Genomic DNA, 24,094 nt, shown 5'->3' with positions numbered 1-24,094 from the left:
CTGTTGTGGTCAGTGCTATCTTCTATGCTGTTGCATGCTGGGGCAGCAGGTTGAGGGTCACAGATGCCAACAGACTAAATTAATTGATCCACAAGGCCAGTAATGTTGTGGGGATGGAGCTGGACTCAGTTAGGGTGGTGTCTGAGAGGCAGATGTTTTCCAAGATAAAGATACTGTTAGATAATACCTCCCACCCACTCTATGACATGAGATGCTGGCTAGTCACAGGAGCACGTTCAGTGAGTGACTGAGTTGACCAAAAAGCACCACTGACCGACAGAAGAAATCATTCCTGCTTGTGGCCATCTCCCTGTACAACTCCTCCATCTAGCACACTGTAAACACTGCAATAGCTACACCCTTTTTACACACGCTCTTTTCTACTCTGTAATATTCTTGTCAATCTTCTTGATATTTATTTATAATCACCTCTGTTAATCCTTGATATTTAGAACTGAGTGATCTGTATATATTAGTGGTATTTCTTAAATGTGTAAAATCTGTAACATAATGTTACATAATGTTTGGAATTTAGTCTGTTACTGTTACTATTTTTACCATTTTTTTTAAAATTTTTTTTTACCATTTCTTCTTGGAGCAACTGTAACCCACATAATTTCCTTAGGGATTAATAAAGTATTCTGATTATGATTGTTTCAGGATGACCTGCCATGATCCAGTGACACATCTGCTTACCTGTATCTTTTGCTCGTTTCTCCTCCTCTTCTTTTCTCATTTTTCTAAACTGAGCACCTATTGGCTTTGAACTTTTCTTGTCCATCTTCCATTGGTTTTAATTTTGCACTCCAGTATGAACACCCATCCCCCAACTCGAGGATCACCACAACATAACCTAATACACCTATACCTTAGTTCACAGATTCACTTTGTCTAGGGTTTATTTCTGGGATTTCACACAACCCACGATTCAGATCATGAATACATAATGGTTTTGGATTTACAACATTATGAATGAAATGTTCTCTATTTGGAAGCAGCCGGTCCCCCCTCCCCTTTCGACGGGTTATGTGTGAGACTTTAAATCATCAAATTGTAAATTATAAATTTTAAATTGTTATTGATCCCTTTACCCCTAGTCCTAAGGTGTATATTTATTTTCTTACTATATTATTTGTTTACTTGCACCGCAGTAACTGCAGCCTCGTCGTCTACTGGATTGTATGTAGCGGAGATGACAATAAAGTTTACTTTGACCTCAGCAGCGAGCAGGCGCACCGAGGGCTCTCGCTCACTTTTCCCGTATAGAATTTCGAAAAAACATCGGTGCAAATTATAAGTCTGTATCATAATGTCTGGTGTTTTCGTGTTTGTTGGTTTGTTTTTATTTTGTTTTATTTTGCGAGTTGGTTATTAGATGCTGCTCCAGCGAGCCAGAGAATCGTCCGCCGCTCCGCCCTTATGGTCATGCGAGAGTACATGGGTGAATATCCTCACAACACCAGCGGGCGGAGCAGGGCGGAGCCGACATGGGCGGGTCAAATGGAGACGAGCTCTGGGAATGTTGGATATGTGGTAAGAGATCGGATCTACCTTGATCAGCGGCGCGGCTATGTTGCTATTGGAAGTTGTCCCTACTATAGGGCATGCTTTGAGCTTTAGCTGCGGAACAAACACGAACTAAATAATGTACACGACAGAGCGCAGGCGAATGAGCCTGCGGGACTCAAAGAGGAAGGATCCAGTACGCGTGTCCGCTGGAAGTTTGTGGCAGGACTCTTTGGTGTTAGAGCTGAGCGCCAGCAACGGCTCGGGTAAACAGATCGTTTCTCCGCGGAGTCGAACCAGAGCAGTGTCAGTGGCATACATTGTCAACGAGGACGCGTCAGTGCCGCACACCGAAGAAAACTTATCACTGAAGTGTCTGAAGGAAGCCTGCGCGGACGCACACGCTGTTCTCAAAACGATTTCATTTGACAGAATTTCCCAAGGCACTACTGACATTCTGGACAGTTTCTACAATGCAGGCAAGTGACGGCATGCAGACTGTAGGGTAATGTAGCGGATATATGAGCGCAGAATTATACCAAATTACGCAAGTTTACTTTTATAACCCCCCCACAGATGTTGCAGTGGTGGAAATGAGCGACACCTTTTGCCAGCCTTCCCTTTTCTACCATCTTGGAGTGAGGGAAAGTTTCAGCATGACTAATAACATCATTCTGTATTGTTTTAAGCAAGATAGTGATCTGCAAGCTCATAAGGTAACACATGCTCCCATCTATTGTTAGATATTGTTCATTTTATACAGTCTCATGTGCACGCACCTCTAAAGTACATGTTTGTAAACAGACCTTGCTTTATTACTGCAGCTGCGGTGGGATATTTTCCTGAAGGGCTAAAATATTGTTGTATCTACATTTGATTTAGAGATGGACCTTATTTAACAGCAAAACACCAGTTAGGGTAAAACTTGAATCTGTGCATTGTACTTAATGTGAGTGAGTGAGATGGAGCCAAAAATAAAAAGCTATAGCAATTGTTATGCAATGTAAAGCAAGCAGTGGCTGCCATTAATTCATATTTTCATTACTGGATAAATGTGCATATTACCTTGTTTGTATAATTTCAGTGTATTCATAACAAAGCTCGAGCCTTGAAGTCATTTGTACAACACTGTAACACCTGTGACTGACATGAAACTGCTTTGCCTAGTGAAAAATGATGCTGCGGTTCCATTGTGGTCATGCAAGCTGTCCCAGCGTGATATTTGATGCATCTATTGTTGTCCTGCAGGAGCAATGCGGAAGTTACACCTTCATCCCATATGTAGTGTCACCTCAGGGCAAAGTGTTTGCCTGTGACGTCACCATGATGACTTGTATCAAAGACCTGATGCAACCTAGTTTCCAGCTGGAGCCGCTGCTCGTCCCCCTGGTTGAGAAACTGGTGCATCTGCTGAACAATGTGCAGATTCAGTCCAGGTCAGACATAAACTGCAGCAGGGTGTGGTTAAACATTATTACTTATTTAAACATTATTATAAAGTGAATGCATGTTCTTGAGCTTCCCACGTATGCAATGTCACTTGGCGTGTTTACAAAGGATTGTGAAATTGTGGAATGTAACGCCTACTCTGGACTGTCTCCTGATAGTGAGTACTTCCGGGAGTCAATCAGGCATGAGATTCGCATGGCACGGGAGCGGTTCAGCGGCAGAGCCTTGAGCGAGGAGTTAAACCACATCCAGCAACGCCTGGATAGTGTAGATCTGCTTTCTCCGGATATTGTAATGAACCTATTATTGTCCTACAGGGACGTTCAGGTATGCATTTATAAATCTGTGTGTCTAAACTAGTGATCATTTATTAACATATTATTTTATATTATTGAATTAAACAAAACAGCAAACTGTTGCCGAAACCTAAACAGTTTTAACATTATTATCATCATATGATTGCATATTTATGTTTAGCCATATTTCATTATGAAAGAGCTACTGTTCTATTTGGGAGCCTTCACAAGTGTTTGTATCAACAAAGAAGATCAGATTGTATGTTAAGTGAGCATATGAGCATTAACAAAAATAGCTACAAGGGGGTTAAATTATTCACAATTGTTTGTAAATAGTAATTTTTTTATATAATAAACTTCAATGTAGATGATTAAAAATTGTCAAGTGTGATTCAAGCATGTTAATCATTATATTTCACTGTCTTCCACTTTTTCTCAGGATTACGATGCCATGATAAAACTGGTGGAGACTCTGGACAACCTGCCTATGTGTCAGGTGGCGAAGCATCAGAATATCAAGTTTCACTATATATTTGCTCTAAACAGGTACCAACATGACTGCTATTGTACTTTGAGTTTGTCAGTATAGTTCTGTTGACATAATTAAAAATATGATCTCCTCCTCTTTGATTCAAGCTAGGTGCTTTTGTGTCATTGTCAATTTGCAGAGATTTTTTTTTTATTTGTATTTACCCAAGATATGAAGTTCTTTATCATCACAGTGGTCTGTTATGACATATACCCATCCTAGGAGGAATAAGCCCGGAGATCGTGAAAAGGCTTTGAAAGAAATTCTGCCAATTGTGGAGTCAGGGAACAAGGTGGCATCAGATGTCTACTGCCTGTGTGGACGCATCTACAAGGACATGTTCATGAGCTCAGCGTTCACTGATGAGTCCAGCAGAGACCAGGCCTGCTATTGGTATGCCAAATTTGGCCATGCAAAGTTTTCCACAATTGAGAAAACCGGCATTTATGTCGTGTTTTTTTTTTTTTATAAAACTTCCCAGGTATGGGAAAGCCTTTGAGACAGAGCCAACTCTTCACTCGGGCATCAACAATGTGGTCCTCCTGATAGCAGCTGGCCATGAATTTGAGACGTCTATAGAGTTGCGCAAACTAGGTGCTTTCTGTTTTTTACCTTTCCATCAGAGAAAACTTAATGTCTGTGGATTTATTGTGTCACGCATCGAATTTTATCCTTTAAATTCATTTTCTGATGTTTCAAATGTCTGAGATGACATGCAGTGCCAGAAAATATATTATTAGGATTTATCGTAAGCTCAGTCAAAATTAGATTAACACTAAACATTTATTAGTTGTGTTTTAAAACTTATTTCTTGTTACACAAACTTTGAAAAGTAGACCATGCCATTAGTGTGATAAATGTTCAACTGAGCCATAGGATATGAGTCACATAATTATAATACTCATTAAACCCATTCAGTGAACAATGCACCTTTATGAATGGGGAGATTGTCATCCTGGAAGGGAGGACATCCTGGAAGAGAGGATAGAAATGTTTGCTCCTTAATGTTCGTCTCCAACTTGTCAAATATACCCCAAACTGTCCTAGTAAAATGCCACAGCTCACAGAGCCACCAGATCCTATCACTGAAGGGAGTAAAAATTAAGTTGTTTTTTTTCATAATTTCTCGCCCATTTGTGAGAAAATGCATTTCATTATGCTGTGCACATCATATCATGTTGTTTTAAGTTGTTGGCCAATCATGTTTTGACAGTGCATAGTATTATAAATGCGTATTACGTTGTATTCAATTATTTATTTTGTTCCTAGTCCATAAATGAGGTTGTAACTGTGGTCAGGGTCATCCTCTGTTGATTTGTTAGTAACCTCTTTTGTTCTGTTTTATGATGTCAATGTCTAGGTGTGACTTTAAGCACCCTGCTGGGTAGAAAGGGTAGTCTGGAGAAGATGAAGGACTACTGGGATGTAGGTTTCTACCTTGGAGCAAACATTCTTGCAGGTGAATACAGGAAAGTCATTGAGGCCTCTGAGAAGCTCTACAGACTCACGGCCCCTGTTTGGTGAGACTTAATCATCCATTGTTGATGAGCAGTATCAAGGTGTTTAATCAGTTACTAAGCCACATGTCTTTTTATATGATTGTTTTTATTAAAAGTGTGAAAAGCAAATAACAAATAACCGACGAGTTCAATTTCTGTCAGGTATGTGGCGTCTATTATGGAGACATACATCCTGTACCGTCGGTTTGCCAAGTTACCTGAAGTGAGATCTCCTAAACAAGATACAGTGGACTTCTGGATGGAGCTGCTTTTGCAGACCTGTAAACCCACTGCCTCATCAAACTGTTGTCCAGTAAGACCAAACACCTTACCGTAGCAGTAAATAATAAACAGGACACTCATCGTCTCATGGAGTAACTATTAATCAGGATTCAGTTCTGCTCATTTGGATTGTAAAGTTAACATGTAGCAAAGCAGGAGATTCCCTGCCGTTACAAATGCATTAAACAGCCATGTGGATGTTTAAAATAGATAGTACTGGAACTGGTGTTTTTCAGGTGCTCATTCTAGAACCCAGTAAAGTCTTCCAACCAGCTATTGTGTCTGTGAACGAGGAGGACCAAAGTCGCACTGTCCAGCTAAAACACGCCACACGCTTAAAGGTATGTAAACTGTCTGGGCCCCCACTCTTTGAGCCACTCTCTGATTGGAATACATTTGACTCTTTGAACAAGTCATACATACGTGTGTATGAATGTATATCATATTGTGTAATAAAAAAGTTTTCTGTCTGAATGTACAATCAGCTGGCTGAGTAGGCATGTTCTTTTAGAGTCACCGTGCATTTAAAACATGAAGATTTTTTAGTTTTTTTTCTTGCATATATATTTATTAGTATGTAAAAACTGGTTTATTGTGTGTGACAAATGCTGTATTAGCTGTAAAACACACTTTTAACCTGTGTCTATATTTGTATTTAATTCTGCAGAAGGGCTTAAACCAATGGACTTTCCAAGCATCTGAAATTCGGGGAGTGAGGTAAAATAGAGCAGAGCATGTGAGCTTTTTGTTGATTCCTCTGTGTCTGCAGATCAGTGTTACTGTGTACTTCAGCTCCAGACAAACATTCCAGAAAAAGTCAGCTGCTGGGTGACTTAACAATAAATCATTTTATCAGGTTGTGGTATCATAGGGGGGTGATGAAAAACACATTTTCTATTAGAGCCTAGTGGGGCTTTGCTCTTTATCACTAATAATGAATGCATTTTATTTACTTTTATTTACCTATAGCTCACACTGAATTAGAAACAATAGCTATCTGCTTCAATAGAACAAATAATGGTTAAGAGATACAGCCTGTGATGTCATCTGTGTCAGTTTTATGTTCAACATATTCAAACATAAAGATTTGCCTGTTTGAATGATTAAAACCTGTTTACGTCTTTCTCATTGCAGTGCTTCAAAGATTGATGAGCGGAGCTGCTTTCTGTATGTCCACTACAACTCGGATGATTTCCAGCTCTGCTTCCCATCTGAGATTCACTGTAAAGGGTGAGTGATTAACACTTGTGTGATATCGTGTGAATGACATCCTCGCAGATCAACTGATTTGCTAGATAAGATCTAACGAGTTCTGAGTACAGGGTGCAGAAAAACAGTCGGCATGCAAATGAGAGTAGTCATTGACTGGATGTTATTACTTGGTATGAGTCATATTTCCTGTGCTGCCCTTACGTGCTTTTCAGAAACCTGTTGACATAATTTAGAAAAAAAAACATCCCAGCTGAAGTACTGTCTAGTACTGCACTACCACACAAGTTTCAGTTTGCTGTCTGCTGCCATATTTTTATAGTTTTTGACAGAAGCTTATATTCACTCATCATTGGCATGAATGTCAAGTTAATTTAGAGTTTTTAATGGTTCCTTTCACCTGTTCTTTTTCAAGGGTGGAATGACTGTAGAGCATGCAGCTCTAATGACTTTTAAAAAATCACAAATTGAATGAAGAAATTTGAATTTATGTTAGATATTCTGTAATTCACACAAGGTGAGAAATATACATATAGGCTCATATACGCATTCACGCACTTAAATCTTTTAATAAGTTGCGCTGAACTTCTGGTTAGTGATCATGATTGATTGAAGAGAAGCTAGTATTTTCTCTTTGGTAGTAAGAATTTATTTGACAGCGTTCACTGTATTGACCAATATTCAGAACAACAGGAAGGTCTTAGGAGCTCAGTGATGACCTAAGAAGGAGAGTTTTAGATTTAACCAGTTTGAGGAGGTCTTCTGGAGCCATTTATAAAAAAAACCCCTGCAGATTCAGACAATTGTATCCAAGTAAGGCTTATTTGCATAAGCTTATTTGGATGGTCCTGAAGAAGACTCAAGCTGTCACCCTCAAATAAGAGGAAATTATTTAGGCTGTTTAGGAACAGCTAAGGAACTACTGAACACTTTCCAAAATAAATGGAGTTTTACATTACCATGAACTGAGTGGGTTCCAACCAAGAAAAACTAAACACCTTTAAGCTTTGCTGAAATTTGCAGCTCCAAACATGGACAAGCCAAATGCCTTCTGCAGAAGGGTTTTACACTTAGATGGCCACAATGACAAGAGGTATGTTTGGAGGAGTATAGGAGAGGCTTTCAATCCTAAGGACACTGTACCAGCTGTCATGGTACAGTGTCACGGTAGTGGTAGCGTCATGCTCTATGGCTGTTTTGCTACCAGTGGTACCAGTACACTGCAAAAAGTGGATGGAATCATTCTTTAACTTCACCATATTTGGGTGTCCCAGCAAGACAATGATCCCAAACACACAAAGCTGGTTTTAGAAGGGATAAAACAGGCTGGCCTTCCCAAAGTACCGGCCTTAACCGTAATGAAAAGTTCATACCAGGAAACCAATCAATTCAAATGAACTCTAGCACTCCTGCCAAGAAGAGTGGGCATATATCCAGCCAGAATTATGCCAGAAGCTTGTACCAAAATTGTCTGGTCAACCAAATATTAGTGGGGGATGTACAGTATGTATGTATGTGGAGCCTGTATGTTTAATTTTCACATTGTTTGGATTAGAGAAAATCCAAAATGAATTCAAAAATTCTGCACCTACTTATTGCTTTTTAAAGTCATGTATGCTGTGCAGTCATTCCACCCTGGCAAAGACAATAGTTTAATGAAATCGATAAAAGCCCAATATGATCAAAACGTCCATGCCCATGATGAGGGTATATACATTTCTGACCACAGCTACATATAATATGAGTAAACTCAGTTTGCTTGTTTTTTTCCTATTAACACACTGTCAAATATAGCATCCTGCTTTTCCTGTTTCACTGGTATGTTTTCTTTTAAACAAATTAAGTATAAATGAAACAAACTGTGGTAAATAGAACTAATGAGACAGCAACTGGATAAAATAGAAAAACACTGGTGAAAAAAATGCTCTGGTTATTCTTTTGAAGTGGGATTTTTCTTTTAAACAAATGCATAGTATATGTTGCATTCTTTGTTTTCCATGAGTACCAACTATTTTATCCATGAGGTCTAAAAAATGTGTTGAGTAAAGAGCTTGTTTCCAGTACTCAAGTCTTTTGACCGGGATTACTTATAAGCAAAATATCCACATATTCTAATTTCAGTCTTCACTTTTCTATCACTTGTTTTTATTAATTACCAGAGACAATATCAGGCTTCTCATTCACATCTATTCAAATTTGATCAGCCATTGCAAATAAATATGAATTTTGTTGTAGCTACATGCAGTTGTGTATTTTGGTGTGTGAGCTGATGTTTACTGAGAGTATATTTAAATTTATGCTCCAGTGAGAGATATTTTTATGTATGTCTCTTCTCTACCTAGTTTCTGTGAGTTGGTAAACTCCCTTCTCCAGGAGGCTGAAAACCATGTTCAAGATATAGAACATACACTCGGAGAAATACTAGAGGTCAGTTACAGTTCCTTCTATATCCGGATGCAATATGTGTTCTATTTTAGGTCTGTGTTAAAAAAAGTGAATGCCATTTTATTTAGAATTAAGCTACTCTTGTAGACGTGGTTTTACATGTGTTTCACTCTCGTAAAACCATGTTTAAAGTTAAAATTTGAAAAGCCAGTGTTATAAAGAATATATCAAATCTATGTCTGTCAGAACTGCTTTAACTCTACATGACAAAGCAAAGTGCTGGAAACATTTCTCTGATATTTTGGTCCATATTGACATGATAGCGTCACATGGCTGCTGGAGATTTGTCGATTGCACATCCACAATGCAAACATCCTATTTCACCACATCCCAAAGGTGCTCTAGTGCATTGAGATATGTTAAAAAAATATTAAATCACTTCCACCAGCTTGAACCATTGGTGCAAGGCAAGATGCATCCTTGCCTTTTGCATTCAAAAGAAACTCATATGTTTTGTGTACTAAGTAGTACTAGTGAGAGAGTAACTGGGTAAACTGGAAAAACATTGGTGGGAAGAAATGCTCAAAATGCTGTTTTGATTCATTTAAGGCGGGGAGCCCAAGCAAAGTGTAGCCTAAGTTTCCGGTTCTTAGTTTCCTGTTTTAGTGAGTTTTTATTTGAGTTACTGTTGCCTTAGTATCAGCTCAGAGCAGTGTGGACAGTCTCCTCTGACAACTGGCGTTAACAAGCCATTTCTGTCCAGAGAACTACTGCTCACTGGATATTTTCTCTTTTTTGGATCATTCTGTGCAAACTAGACATGGTTGTTCAGGAAAATCCCCGTAGATCAGCAGTTTCTGAAATACTCGGACAAGGCTGGTCTAAATATGAATCATACTGTTTTCAAAATCACTTAAATGACCTATATTCCCCAGTCTGATGGTTGGTTTGAATTTCAGCAGGTAGTCATTTTCATCTCTGCAAATCCCGCTATTCTCTGCTGAACTCTGACATCAACAAGCCGTTTTTTACCCAGAGAACAGACACTCACTGGATATTTTCTTTTTTCAGATCCTTCTTTGTTAAAGAGGAAAATCTTAGTACGTCACCAGTTTCTGGAATACTCAGACCAGCCTGTCTGGGACCAACGCCCATGCTATTTTTAAAGTCACTTAAATTTCTCCACATTCTGGTGTTTATTTCCAACTTCAGCATGTCGTTTTCACCATGCTTGCATATTAAAATGCAATGAGCTGCTGCCATGTTATTGACAGATGACATATTTGCATTAAATATTGATCAGGTATTTGTGAGTTCATGAGTATAGTAATACCTTTAGCAGATGTTGCATTTTGCCTTATTTAAACTTCTGAATGAAAGTCTCCTTAAGTTCCTAAAAGTTTGTTTCCATTCACTCCATACTGATTCTTACTGATTCTCATTTTACAGTATATCTATGAGACCAATGAGAATGGTGACAAGGTAATACTTGGTAAAGGAACTTATGGCGTAGTGTACGCTGGAAGGGACCTGAGCAACCAAGTACGCATCGCCATCAAAGAGATCCCCGAGAAGGACAGCACGTAAGAAAACACATATGTTACCCTTCTGATGTTATCACTTTCAGATTACGCTGTAATCAACAAAATCTGCTCAGTTACAGTAATAATATGATAGCGTCTAGGTAGTGTTAACCACATTAAAAAAAAAAAAATACACTGTTGACTCTAGACAGACGTGGGAAAAAACACTTCAATATGTATCAAAATATTTATTGCTTTTGCAAAGGTTTAGAGACTTAGAGACTTAGACTTAGAGCTTTTTATTGTCATTGTGCAGTTTCTTGCACAGCGAAATTGGGTAGCTGGACCACAAAGGTGCTAAAGTAAGAAAAAGAGAAACCAATATACATCGAAGGTGGAAAAGAAATAAATAAATAAATGGAATAAAATAAAATAAATAAATTAAAAAGCAGTGTATATATATACATGTGTGAGTGGAACTATATACATGGTGTATGTGTAGGAAACATTGAAACAGACTGGGACCAAAATAATTGCACTTGAGCCAAAAATATTGCACAGAACATGGAAAGACTGAGATATTGCACATAGATGATCAACAGCAGTGTCAGGGTGGATGTGTTGGGGAAGTCTTTACACACTCTTAGTTTGCATTAATAGTTCTGACAGCCCACGGGAAGAAGCTGTTCTTTAGTCTGTTGGTTTTGCACCTGATGGATCTGAGCCTTTTTCCAGAGGGCAGGATGTTGAAGAGGTGGTGGTTAGGATGGAGGTGGTCCTTTATAATTGCCCTGGCTCTGGAGAGACATCTTGAGCTGGCAATTAAGTCCAGGGAGGGGAGTGGACAGCCGATCACCTTCTCTGCAGTTCTGATGACCCTCTGTAGTCTCTTCTTGTCAGCTGTTGTGCAACCAGCGTACCACACAGGGATGGCGTGCACCAGCACACTCTCGATAGTGGCACGGTAGAAGGACACTAGGAGTTCAGTCTGCAGCCTGTTCCATCTCAGAACCCTCAAGAAATAGAGGCGCTGCTGGGCTTTCTTTACTAGGGCTGATGTGTTTGTGGACCAGGATAGGTCCTCGGATATGTGGGTGCCGAGGAACTTAAAGGAGGACACCCTCTCCACATAGTCAACTTTTATGGAGAGGGGGGGAGGATCAGTCCTTGTTTTGCGGAAGTCTAGGACCACTTCCTTGGTTTTCTTGGTGTTTAGGGTGAGGTTATTGTAGTTACACCATTCTGACAGCCGCTGGACCTCATCTCTGTAGGCGGTGTCATCATCGTTGGTGATGAGCCCCATCAGAGTGGTGTCGTCTGCAAATTTGATGATGATGTTGCAGGGGTGCGTAGGGGTGCAGTCACTGGTGTAGATGGTGTATAATAGTGGACTCAGCACACATCCCTGTGGTGAGCCAGTGCTGAGCGACAGGGTAGATGATTGCTGGTTGCCAACCTTGACTGATTGTGAACGGTCTGTGAGGAAGTTTTTGATCCATGCACATGTGGAGGGGGGGAAGTCCAAGTTTACCAGCTTGTCTATAAGAATGTCTGGGATGATAGTATTGAAGGCCGAGCTGTAATCAACAAAGAGCATCCTTACTGATGTCCCAGGATTCTCCAGGTGATGCAGAGCAGAGTGGAGAGCAGTGGAAATTGCATCCTCTGTGGACCTATTTGCCCTGTAGGCAAACTGGTGGGGGTCGAAGCTGGGTGGGAGGCAGTCCTTTATGTGTTTTAGGACCAGCTTCTCAAAGCACTTTGCAACCACTGGAGTCAGTGCGATGGGTCTGTAGTCACTGAGGCTACTGATGGTGGTGGACTTGGGGACTGGGACTATTGTTGATGATTTCAGGCAGTGAGGGACAGTGGCATGTGTCAGGGAGAGGTTGAATAGTCTGGTGAACACAGGAGCCAGCTGGTCGGCACAGGCTTTGAGCACTCTACCAGGTATTCCGTCGGGGCCAGCAGCTTTCCTCTGATTCACTGCTCTGAACACATTGTGGACCTGATGTTGTTGGAGGCTAAATATGTGGGGGCTGTGCTCAGAGGACACTGTGGGCAGGGTGGTGTGCATGGTGGGGGTGACTGCAGTTTTCTCGAAGCGGGCAAAAAAGTGGTTAAGTTCCTCCGCTAACGAGATGTCCATGTTATCTATATTTGTCCCATTGGCTTTGTAATTGGTGATGTGTTTCAGGCCCTCCCATACCTTCCTGGAGTTGTTATCAGAGAGGTGATCTGATAGCTTGTTTGAGTAGTCCAGTTTTGCTGCTCTGATGCCTTTTTTAAGGTCTGCTCTTGCTCTGCTGTACATGTCCTGGTCCCCAGATTTGTATGCAGAGTTGCGTGCCTTTAACAGTGCCTGAACCTTGCTTGTCATCCAGGGTTTACGGTTGGGGTAGACCCGGACCCGCTTTTCTGTGGTGACAGTGTCCATGCAGTGTTTTATGTAACCCAGCACTGCAGCTGTGTGAGTCAAGTGATTAAGTCCCCTTGAATAGTTTATTTATACACCCAGAATCCAAACCTAGTTGTGGTATATTGTTTATAACTCCTATATAATGACGGAAATGAAAAGAGGCCTAGTCAATGCAAATCACTTGTAAAATCACAACAATCTTACAGCAGTACCTTTATTCTTTTGTGTTGATTAGGTATTCTCAGCCCCTGCATGAGGAGATTGCTCTGCACAAGAGGCTTAAACACAGGAATATTGTCCAGTACCTGGGCTCTGTCAGTCAGGATGGTTTCATCAAGATCTTCATGGAAGAAGTACCCGGGGGTAAAAAGATGACATTTAATCTTCTAACACTCCTAGCAATAAGAGTACCTGTCATTACTAAATCGTAACTGTAATATAAATCAAAGCTTCAAAAAGGTTTTTCTTTGATTTTTTTTTTTAATGTCACATCTGTTTATGGAAAGAGCTGTTATCAACAAATGTAAAGTTGTAATGAATCAGTTTGCTTCTGTGTAATCTACAAGCAAATAATTATCCTCTGACGTAATGAAATTAGGTCACAGGGTGGAGCAATGTGGTTTGTGAAATCGGAGACACGGGTTCCTGAGAAATTCTTAAACACACACAAGCCTTGATGTTCCCTATAAGTTTGTTTCCTTGCTTTCTGTGTGCTATTTGTCATGGGCTTCAGGGAAATCATGTGACCAGAATCGTAATGCATCTGTGATTATGTAACATCTACTGGAAGCCAGTTTTAAAGAAGTGGGTGGTTCTGAAGACATCCTGTTCAGTGGAGGAAAATGTTTACAGACAATGGTGTGATTGTGAGAAAAACATTTTGAACCTCTGATTAGAAACGTGCACAGCCCTAATCCATTGCTTTGTTTGATTTTGCTAAATTTAATGGAGAAACAGATGAGAAATGAGCAAAAATTTGTAGTTATTTTAGTTGTGCATGTGATATCATTATTGCATCTTTTTAAAAATTAATAACCTTGTCGGGCGCTGATTTAGTTCAGTGCGTGAGCAGGTGACCGTATGGCATGTGGCTGGAAATCAGCGGGTCACCTTGTGAAATTTTACATTTCCTTTACAGGTAGCTTGTCTTCTCTTTTGCGCTCCAAATGGGGTCCTCTGAAAGACAACGAGCCCACCATCATTTTCTACACCAAGCAGATACTTGAGGGTCTAAAGTACCTTCATGAGAATCAGATAGTCCACAGAGACATTAAGGTGAGCGGATCACCTTTGGCCTCGTGGCAAATAGTTTTCTGATCTACTGTATCTTAAAGTTTAGCTTTGTGGTATTCACTGGTTTTGTTCCTTATGCAGGGTGACAATGTACTGATCAACACTTATAGTGGAGTTTTGAAGATATCTGATTTTGGAACCTCCAAACGGTTAGCAGGGATTAACCCCTGTACTGAAACGTTTACTGGTAAGCTGACATTTATGACATTATTAAAAGATGTAACATAACGTGAACTCCTCACAGTAGTCGAACTTTCACTTTTCTGGTGGATTTTCAATAGGAACTCTTCAGTACATGGCCCCTGAGATTATAGACCAAGGGCCTCGGGGTTATGGGAAGCCGGCAGATATCTGGTCTCTAGGGTGCACTATCATAGAAATGGCAACAGGCAAAACACCCTTTCATGAGCTTGGAAGTCCCCAGGCAGCCATGTTCAAGGTAAAAAAAAGAAGGAGTTGTGTTTTCTACGGAAGTTAAAAATGCTCACAGTGGACTTTACACATAAGGACATTTGGCAGATTGTGGAATGCCTGGAATTATATTTCATGGAACATTCGAGAGACTTTTCCTTTGGAGACTTTTACATTTCATGATCATTGTTTATTTCGTTTTTTCAAGTACCAGATGGATATTAGATAGATTAGATATACAATGTTTTAAATTCAGTTATACTTTAGGTGCATAATTATTTGCACAACACAATTTAGTGTAATTTTGCCTCTGTACACCCTGACAGTGGTGCACATTTTTATATAGTCCCCCACTATCAGACCAAGTGATTACAGAAAATAACATAGTTTAAGTATACAAACTCTTTTTAACACTTGGATGAAAATCATTTGCAGTCAATGATGCACAATCACATCTTGATTCACTGATAATAAAATCCACTGTAATGGTGTCCAGAAGTAGAATGACAAAACCCATCAACCTTATACATATGAACCCAGACAAAGAGAGCTATCCGCATAGAGTAAGAGCTATCACAGCACGAGAATCTCAAAGCAGAATGTTTCAATGAACCTTTAAAAATTCCCAACTAGGTTGGCATGTTTAAGATCCACCCCAAGGTTCCAGAGTGCATGTCAGATGAGGCCAAAGGTTTCATCATGAACTGTTTCGTGCCAAATCCTGATGAAAGAGCCACAGCGGCAGAACTGCTTAAGGACCATTTCCTAAAGTCATCTACGAAGAAAAAAGCTAAAGCTGTTCAGGAATCCCTGTCTATAAGTGAGAAATACACTTAAAATACACACATTTCGCCTGTTGTTTTCTATAGCAATGATGCAGAGTATCTAAACCCTATTTCTTGCAGCTGACTATCAGCGCAGTATGTCTGTGCCTATCTCCATCCATGTGGAGGATACTGATTCTTACTCTGACTCGGTTGACCTGTCTTGCTCTCTGGACCTGACGAGGTCGCAATCCTCTCTCAGAGCAGAAGAAATCTCAGAGAGCCCACCAAGCACCAACATCTTCCTGTTGTGAGTAAGATTATTCCTCAAAAGAAACTCAAAGCCTTTTCATTTATGCACGAACTATGATTATACTGGATCTTAATTTACTGGTAAACCACACTGAGGTTCGTTCTTCACAGTCCTATAGCTTTTCTAAGAGAGAAAAGGGTATAATGCAAAATTCCACATGCCATTATTAAATAATACATCTGATGTGTTACTGATATCCTTAACCTAATTTTTCAGCATGTTCGTGGCTTATTTCTGCTCTTTGTGTTTGTTGGCCTTCAATTTTTCCAGAATCCCAGATGACTCCACATCAGACATGAGCAGTCCATCCTCAACAGAGGAGAGTACTGGCCTTTTTATGCTAAGAAAGGACAGTGAGAGGAGAGCCACGCTGCACAAAGTTCTCACTGACTACATAAGTCATGTTGTGTCTAGTATACAACAGTCTGTGCCTCAGGTGGGTAAAAAAAAGTCACAACACTGTCAAATTTTGTTATATATATAGAATTTCTCTTCAATCCAGAGACTGAGATTGATTGTTTATAATAGAGTATCTGAAAGCTTATCAATATCTGCATGTTTAAACTATTAGGTACACGTTGACAGTACAGGGTTGTGCCCCCTTTTGCCCTCAGACTACTAATCCCCTCCGAAGGTGCTCTCCTTGATTGATATCTGGCCGACACTGACACATTCTTTCATGTTGTTTCCATCAAATTCTGACCCTAAAATCCAAATATCAAAGCAGAAAAATTAAGACTCTGAGACTCTGTGAACTGCAGCCTCAGTTTCCTGCTCTTAGCCAACAGAAATGGTACCTGTCTTTTGCTGTTGTGGCAGTCTGGTCAATCTCCTCTGATCTCTGGCATCACCAAAGAGTTTCTGCCTAATTTCTGTCTTGTGTTACACATATTTTCTTTTTATCTGACCATTCTCTGGAAACCCTAGAAATGGTAGTGTGGGAAAATCCCAGTAGATCAGCAGTTTCTGAAATACTCACACCAGCCTGTCTGGCACCAACATTTAAAAAGATTCAAAGTCAATTAAAATCACCTTTCTTCTCCATTCTGGTGCACGGTTTGAACTTCAGCAGGTCATCTTGATTATTTCTGTGTGCCTTAGTTCATTGAATTGGTGACATGTGTTTGGCTGATTAGATAGTTGAGTTAATGAGCAGTTGAGCAAACATACCTAGTAAAGTACCTGGTGAGTGTGTAGGCCATACCAAAAAAACCAATTCCTTTGTAATCTGATATTAACATATTGCGCCACCGACATTGGAAAACAGAGAAATAGGAATGTAAATACAAAGAATGTACAAGCAAAGGTTACCTGTTTAGCTAAAACCTGTGGGAGTTTCCCTCATGAGGGTTTCGGTCCTTAAATGCTATTAGATTATTATCTTATGTTTGATAAGATGTTTCTTGAGGATAAATAAAGTTTCTATGTTTCTTTTTCCTTTCTTTCCATCTACTTCTTTCCAGTTATGTACTGTTCTTCTATAAAAACCTTCAGATTTTTCTTTGCATCACAATTTTTAACCATACTTTTACAATAAGAGTTAATAAAAGATGTTAGAGTATCTCGTTTTATGCATTTAGGTTAGAATTTGTTTTGAGCAGAGCATTATTCTTTCTTAAAATCCTGAAATTTTTGTCATTACTAAAGAAGAAATGACCATTAATAGGAACATTGTTATCAATAACAGATACAGATTTAAAATGTCCACCTTTATCACAGTGAAAAAGACCATTACTCTCCAGCTGAAAAGAACTACCGAGAGATGAAGTAGATGGGTTTAAATACTTTGAGAACGAGAAACGCAGAATGTATCCTGATTTTAAATTCTCCCTTTCTCTGTTAAAAGTATGGTGATGGATCCACGATCACTCCAGACCACATCACCAAACTCGTTATTTGTTTGCGTGACAACATCCGCTCCCCGGACAGGAAGCAGCTTACCAGCGGCTTGCTGGAGCTTCGAGCTATGCTTGTAGCTGCCTCAGTACCTCTGAACAGCCTACAGGTGGTGCTGTTTAACTTCCAAGATGCAGTAAGTTACTTCTGAGCCCAAAGCCAGATTTTGCTGGTGATTACATCACAATTGAGAATAAGCCTCCTTACATTCATACAAAACCTTCTGATCATAGGTGAAAAAAGTGTTGAAGCAACAAAAGGTGAAACCTCATTGGATGTTTGCTCTGGACAATCTGCTGAGACAGGCAGTACAGGATGCCATAACTGTATTACTGCCAGGTAAAGTAGGCATTCATTCCATAACCTGTTTAACATTTTTTGTTGAGCAGAAAGAAACAACAACATAGTGGTAAGAGTGTTTGCCAGAGGAACATCGTCAAGCAGATCTTCAGCTGATATTTCATTGTGTTTATATTTTATGTACATTTAAATGTATTTATTTTCCTGCCTGCTGATTTTTTAATTTATTTATTTATATTTCTTACTTGTTTTTCTGTTACTAATTTACCCTTTGCCTTTCAGAACTCAAACTCCATCTGCAGTCCTCATTCGAGAGTGAGGACAACACCTCTGAGGAGCTGTTTGCCGATCCAGACACTCCTGTAGCTCTAGTCCCTGACCAGCTGGTGGCACCAGCATACACACAGCAGCCAGCACCAGCAAATGACGTGCTGCTTAGAGCCAACCCTAAACCTGCAGACTTCAGCCTTAACACCAACTGGCCTCTCAGGGAGGACCTGAGAGATCTGCGACTGGAGACCAGAAGGTTTATTTCGCCTGTCACCTTTATCATTCAGAGAATCTACAGGTTTATTAGATTCTCTGAACAAACTACATACATACATAAAATACATTTTTATTTTTTGTTTTCTCAGCTTTCTTTTCATATCCCCCTCATAATTCCTGTAAAATAGAATAATTGTGAGTGACATTCCTATTAGGTGTACACAGTGATTCATTTAATTAATTTGGGGTTGCAGGGCTTTCTGCTGAGTGGTGAAGGCTATTTGTGTTGTGTTTCAGACTGCTGAATCAGCTAAGCGAAAAGGAGACAGAGTATCATGAGCTACTGAGGAACTCTCTCTGGAGAAAACAACAGCAAATAGACGCACTGAGGAAAGAATCAGTCAATGAGGGTAATGTTGCTTTAATGCCAAAACTTGTTACATCTTACGAAATACTAGCACATTAACTGCTTTGGTACACTAAGCACTTCTTTCCCCACTCACCTCTTTTCACTCCCCACTCACGCATGTCATTCATTTTTTGTCATCTCTCTCTCATAATGTGTATTTTTCCTGTCTATCCCTACTCCCTTCTCTTTCCCTTCACCCTCCAGCTGGTAACGGCAGATGGGTGCCCCTCCCTGAGCCTGGTTCTGCTGGAGGTTTTTTCCTGTTAAAAGGCAGTTTTTCCTTCCCACTGTCGCAAAGGGCCCACTCATGGGGGACTGCTTGATTGTTGGGGTTTTCGCCAATACTATATGGGCTTTACCTTACAGTACACAGCGCATTGAGGTGACTGTTATTGTGGATTTGTGGTTTACAAAGAAGCTTGAACTGAACTGAATTGTGTCTGTGATCGTGCCTTTTTCTACAAGCTGAGTTGTGCCAAATAAAGGCAGCCAAAAGGCTATATCATTGAAGTGTATTCCCCTGATTTGCTATATCCTGAACTAAATTAGACTTGAATCTGAACCATTCCTTTAGATGATGAAATTTTCTTGAATATTTGAATATTCTGTTTGTACACCACAATCAAACCTCTAAATCCTAGAAAATTAATTTTCTACTAGATACGAGATAGTAAACAAAGATGTTTCATAGTTATTTGAGGAGCGCTGAAGTTATTCTCTCGCCTGTTATCTGACAAACATCAACACAAGCTGCGACATGAGCAGTATCATAGGAAGGGACCAAGCCTTCTTTGAATTATCAGTACACTCAGTGATTCTAATTACTATTTCTTAACATCTGCGCCAAGCAATCCCTACCACACCTTAGCTACAGGCTGATGGCGGATTTCTGCCTGACTAGTTGCTGTCAGAGGCGTTGGCTGCCAGATCAGCTGCTAATGTGCTCAAACTTGACTTGTTAGTTTGTATAATGATTATACGGGCTGGCTGCCGAAGACGCTTTTGTTGTGTGTAACATTAACACCATTAAATACAGCATGTGTTTATGAGTGTCAGACAAAACCTAATGGTTGTAAGCTCTGTGCATTATAGATGTGGAGTTGGCTTCACAGAAAAGCTCCAGACCAGAGAAGAAAGCCTTAGTGCGCTGGCTAAAGACTGTCTCCGTAGATCAAGACACTATCAACAAGGTAAATTCAGCAAAAGCTCAACTTTCCCTTTTTTTTTTACACCCCTAAGGCTGCTTGGTGTTACTCATCCACCTGGTATTAATCCACACCTCTGTGATCCTGTTTTCCAGTTGCTCTCTCATGAGTTCACCTTGGACTGTCTCCTCCGTATGGCCGCCAAGGATGACTTGATGTACTGTGGAATAAGGTGAGCTGCCTCCACGCATCACCCCCTCAAAACATGAAGTCTACATCTTTATTTTAAGTTTCATCATAAGTTTAAGCAAATTGACATTGCACATGAATGTGAGTCCACTGTTGCTGTTGCAGAGGCGGCATGCTGTGTCGAATCTGGGCAGCTGTAACAGCCTACCGGAAGACCCAGCTCAGCACGCACAATGAGGACAGCGAGGACACCCTTCTTTAATGGCTGCTGATGTTACACATCAAAGGGCAGGTTCATAGACAGGCTGGCCCTGTGTGTGGTCTGGAGGAACAGAGGCATTTCAGGTTGCTGATGTAAAGCAGATTAAATTTTGAATACATTTTTAGACTGTGAATGTACTATAAAAGAGCATCAGAAGCTTTTTACTTAAAAGCTAGGTCATGTCAGAATTTTATTTTGTTATATTATATTTTTACATTTTGGGTGTCAGAAGGTAGAGCTTTAATTGTATCTTTAGGAGATATTTTTAAAGGTGGATTTAATTGGTTTTAAACATTTCATCTAGTGACGCTGTTTTCCTGTTTCACGGAAAGCTAAGCAGGATTTGAAGTTATTAGAGACTATATATAAGATTAACTTCTATTCCTTGTTTGGAAAACAAATTTTATTTGTACCATAAGCCCTTTTAAATTCATTTAAATAATAAACAGGAAGCATTTTTTTTAACAGTCATTCAGACTGGCTTGTTATCTCCACACAGCCCTTTGTTTCTAACAGGGAGAGGGGTTTTTCAGGGTGTGATGTAGCATGGAAGAAGTGATGTAGTGGTGAACAGTCTTTAAATTCCACACGTGTGTCCTCATCTGTTTTCAATGTGTTGACGTCTCCTTAGAGACAGTGACGTGAACTTTGTGTGTGTGTTGGTCGATATGTGTGATGCATGTGTGTCTGAGAAGGTCTGTTGTATGACTTTTTGCTGTTCTGGGTGGTTTCATGCTGTCTAGTACTTAGTTCTTCATTTTATGAAAAAGAGTTAAATTTTAGGTCTGAGTTTCTTATGTCTAGACCTAAAATTTAACTCTTTTTCATAAAATGACAAGACTTAAGAGAGAAAGACAAAGATCAGGAGTGTAACATTTCAGAAAAAATTAGACAAACATTCTTTAGAGAAGAATGAGGAGATTCTGAGGATGTTATTTATTTTGACATGAGTGACAGAAAGGCTGTTTAATGTCAAATGCATGTTAGCTCCATTCTCTTTCAATGGGGATATGACTTTAGTGGAAGCCTTGGGCTGGCCCATGCTAGCCATAGTACTCACTATTGTGAGTACTATTCGAGTTATATGCAAAAATACATGTGCACAAGTAATAACTAGTATTTGCTTTTAAGTCCAGCCCTTTATAGCAAACATAAAAGCATTTTCCAGATGGTGATGCACATTAATATGCAATATACAAAATTGTGGCATTTAACCTGCAACCCTGAATGGAAAAAGTAGAAGAGGATGGATGGATGGATGGATGGATGGATGGATGGATGGATGGATGGATGGATTGGTGGATGAATTTGCAAGTGCCAAAATTTAACAGCCGTTCTATTTGTAAAGGCTGAGAAGTTTTAAGCAAAGGTTGTCAACCAGTAGGGGTCATTGCTGACACGATGCTGGAGACAAAATGGGACAAAATTGATCTCTTTGGACTGTGTGGCAAAGGAAACCTTGCACAGGGAAGAATCTGCAAAGTCAGATTGGAAAGGCAGTCGTCCAGCTCTGGAGATCTGTGGATACTGTGGATAGGTTTAGGAGAAAATTCCTTAATGAAGAATAAAAAGAAAATGCAAAAAATGTGATTTGTGTCTGTGAGGTGTGCCCACAGATTTCCACATATATCAGTAAGTGCTTTTTACACATTTAAGTCTGAAGAAACGTCAAAGTTGGATTGCTCTAGGCTATCTTTTAACTTTTATTAACCGTCCTAGTATTTAAAAAATGGATGAATCCACTATCAGAACATCTAACTAAAATTACATTTTTCTATGGTATACTTGCAATATTAAACACTACCGAGATACTAATTAAAATCCACTGTAGCCCATATATCACTCGTACTATAATTCAAAACTGGCATTTCCCTTTCCTGTGTTCACAGATTTATGATATGCTTTATTCATTCGTTGTCATAAGGTCTGAAAAGCTCTCTACAGACTTGGCCAAAATACTGATTATGTCTGTCTGGCAGTAAAGATCAAAAGCTCTGATTTACCTTTGCAATAATTTAAGGGGCTCTGCAAATCGGAAGGTGTATCTGTAAATCAAGTAAGGCATCTGTCTCTTGTGTCCTTGGATGCTGTCTCAAAGAAAATTAATAGCCCTACTACCTATTATTTGTTTATTAAAGCATGCTAGATAGACAAAGAAGCATCCTCTTTATAGTTAATATATATATTTATAACTTTTGTATTCACCTCGACTTTTAAATAAATCTGTTTTTGAGATTTGAGTGTTCAAATGTATTTCTTTTAGGTAAATGACAAAAGGTGGTTGCTGTTATGTCTGGCAGACTAACACTCACATGAATTCTTAACAGTGAGTCACATTGCCTTAAAGAAACAACACAGGCAGCAGCGGCCATATTAGATTCATTTCCTGATACACATAATTGAATATAATGTGAATGTATCCCCCTGAGTCTCGCTTGTTTGAATAAGCTTTTAAATCACAGTAGCATTAGGACTGTACAGCTAATAGCATGGAAACTGTTAGCTTTGATCAGCCAGTAAACTGTGTCAACTTATTGATGTGGAGAGACAGTAAAGTCAAGGTTACATTATGCTTTGCATTATTCACACTGACAGTCCAATTTGTCTTTTTGTTGCACATATAAATCTGAAATATGCTATTTGTGTTGTTATTTCTGCACTGTCTGTTTATCTATTCTGTTAAGTATATTAAGAACAATGAATAAAGCTCATTTCCTTTTATGTGTACACATATTTGGCAAATACATCTAATTCTGGTTTTGACCATCTCGAATGAGTCTTATAGATTGCTGCATATCCTTTAGTCTGTGCTTCCTGCACTTCTAAAGGAATCATGTTTGTGTTGCCTTATCACTTTTCATTCTTCTCTTTCCTTAATCCCTTCATTTCTGTTCTGTCTGGAGGTGGAGCTAAGCTACTGATATGCAAATAACAGGGACTGCTGTCAGGGGGATTTTGGCAGGCTCTTGGGGAGGGGGGGAGATTGAGGACGACACACTGGGAGGCCCAGAAACTCCAGGGATTACTGAGCTCACCCTGTGTGCCATCCCCCAAAGGACAGGTAACCCCCCCCGGTCCTGGACAGCAGCAGCATGCATGATAGAGAGCTAAATTTGACCATTTCTTGTGAGATATGATTAAAAATGCAGCATGAGTCAGACTTTTTGCGCTTGCACTGAAGAATAAATAATGTTTCTAAATGTAGCACCACTTCAAGGGAAGGTTAGTTAAAAATTCATCACTTTTTTTTAATGACATATCATCGCTAACAAGCTGACTACTGTTATGTTTCACTGAGGTCTGTTTAAAGTGCGCACTCAACTGCTTACATGCCTGCAGGCGCTCGCACACTTATGTATACAGTACTAGATGCATGAAAGGATCACGTCTCCTCAACACACGTTCCCTTCAAAGCGCAGTAGATGTGTGCGATGTGATGAGCACATTCTTTGCATTTCTGTTACACCCCTGACTCCTGATGACACTTTATTGTGTATTTTTTACCTGCACAGACATAGCATGATTTACT

General features: G+C 39.7%; 1 protein-coding gene across 2 annotated transcripts; it reads left to right on the top strand.

Annotated features, from left to right (window-relative positions):
• The first annotated feature begins 1,277 nt into the window (after window positions 1-1,277).
• si:ch211-1i11.3 (mitogen-activated protein kinase kinase kinase 5) lies at window positions 1,278-23,294 on the top strand. 2 transcript variants are annotated; one of them, XM_005455301.4, is made up of 28 exons: window positions 1,280-1,985; window positions 2,083-2,222; window positions 2,755-2,942; window positions 3,114-3,282; window positions 3,691-3,797; window positions 4,003-4,173; window positions 4,262-4,374; window positions 5,141-5,300; window positions 5,442-5,592; window positions 5,798-5,902; window positions 6,229-6,278; window positions 6,696-6,791; window positions 9,113-9,197; window positions 10,605-10,738; window positions 13,333-13,460; window positions 14,236-14,372; window positions 14,472-14,577; window positions 14,672-14,829; window positions 15,435-15,621; window positions 15,707-15,875; window positions 16,149-16,314; window positions 17,725-17,910; window positions 18,008-18,113; window positions 18,357-18,600; window positions 18,858-18,970; window positions 20,062-20,159; window positions 20,270-20,346; window positions 20,469-23,294. In XM_005455301.4, the coding sequence occupies exons 1-28, from the start codon at window positions 1,646-1,648 to the stop codon at window positions 20,563-20,565; spliced, it is 3,981 nt and encodes a 1,326-aa protein (XP_005455358.1). In that variant the 5' UTR covers window positions 1,280-1,645; the 3' UTR covers window positions 20,566-23,294. The 2 variants fall into 2 exon arrangements, with proteins under 2 accessions (XP_025767450.1, XP_005455358.1); XM_025911665.1 differs by lacking the exons at window positions 20,062-20,159; window positions 20,270-20,346; window positions 20,469-23,294 and adding an exon at window positions 19,174-19,341 and having other exon boundaries at window positions 1,278-1,985.
• The last annotated feature ends 800 nt before the right edge of the window (window positions 23,295-24,094 follow it).

This window comes from Oreochromis niloticus, linkage group LG11 (assembly GCF_001858045.2).
Source record: "Oreochromis niloticus isolate F11D_XX linkage group LG11, O_niloticus_UMD_NMBU, whole genome shotgun sequence".
In the NCBI taxonomy this organism is placed as follows: domain Eukaryota; kingdom Metazoa; phylum Chordata; class Actinopteri; order Cichliformes; family Cichlidae; genus Oreochromis; species Oreochromis niloticus.
The sequence above is the reverse complement of the archived record's forward strand: the minus strand, read 5'-3'. Positions and strand labels throughout refer to the sequence as shown.

Bases quoted from the DNA above. Each gene is read 5' to 3' on its own strand.
- si:ch211-1i11.3 (XM_005455301.4), top strand. From the start codon at position 1,646: ATGTACACGACAGAGCGCAGGCGAATGAGCCTGCGGGACTCAAAGAGG. The intron at 5,903-6,228 runs GTATGTAAACTG...TTAATTCTGCAG, and splicing joins AACACGCCACACGCTTAAAG to AAGGGCTTAAACCAATGGAC. The intron at 6,279-6,695 runs GTAAAATAGAGC...TTCTCATTGCAG, and splicing joins TCTGAAATTCGGGGAGTGAG to TGCTTCAAAGATTGATGAGC.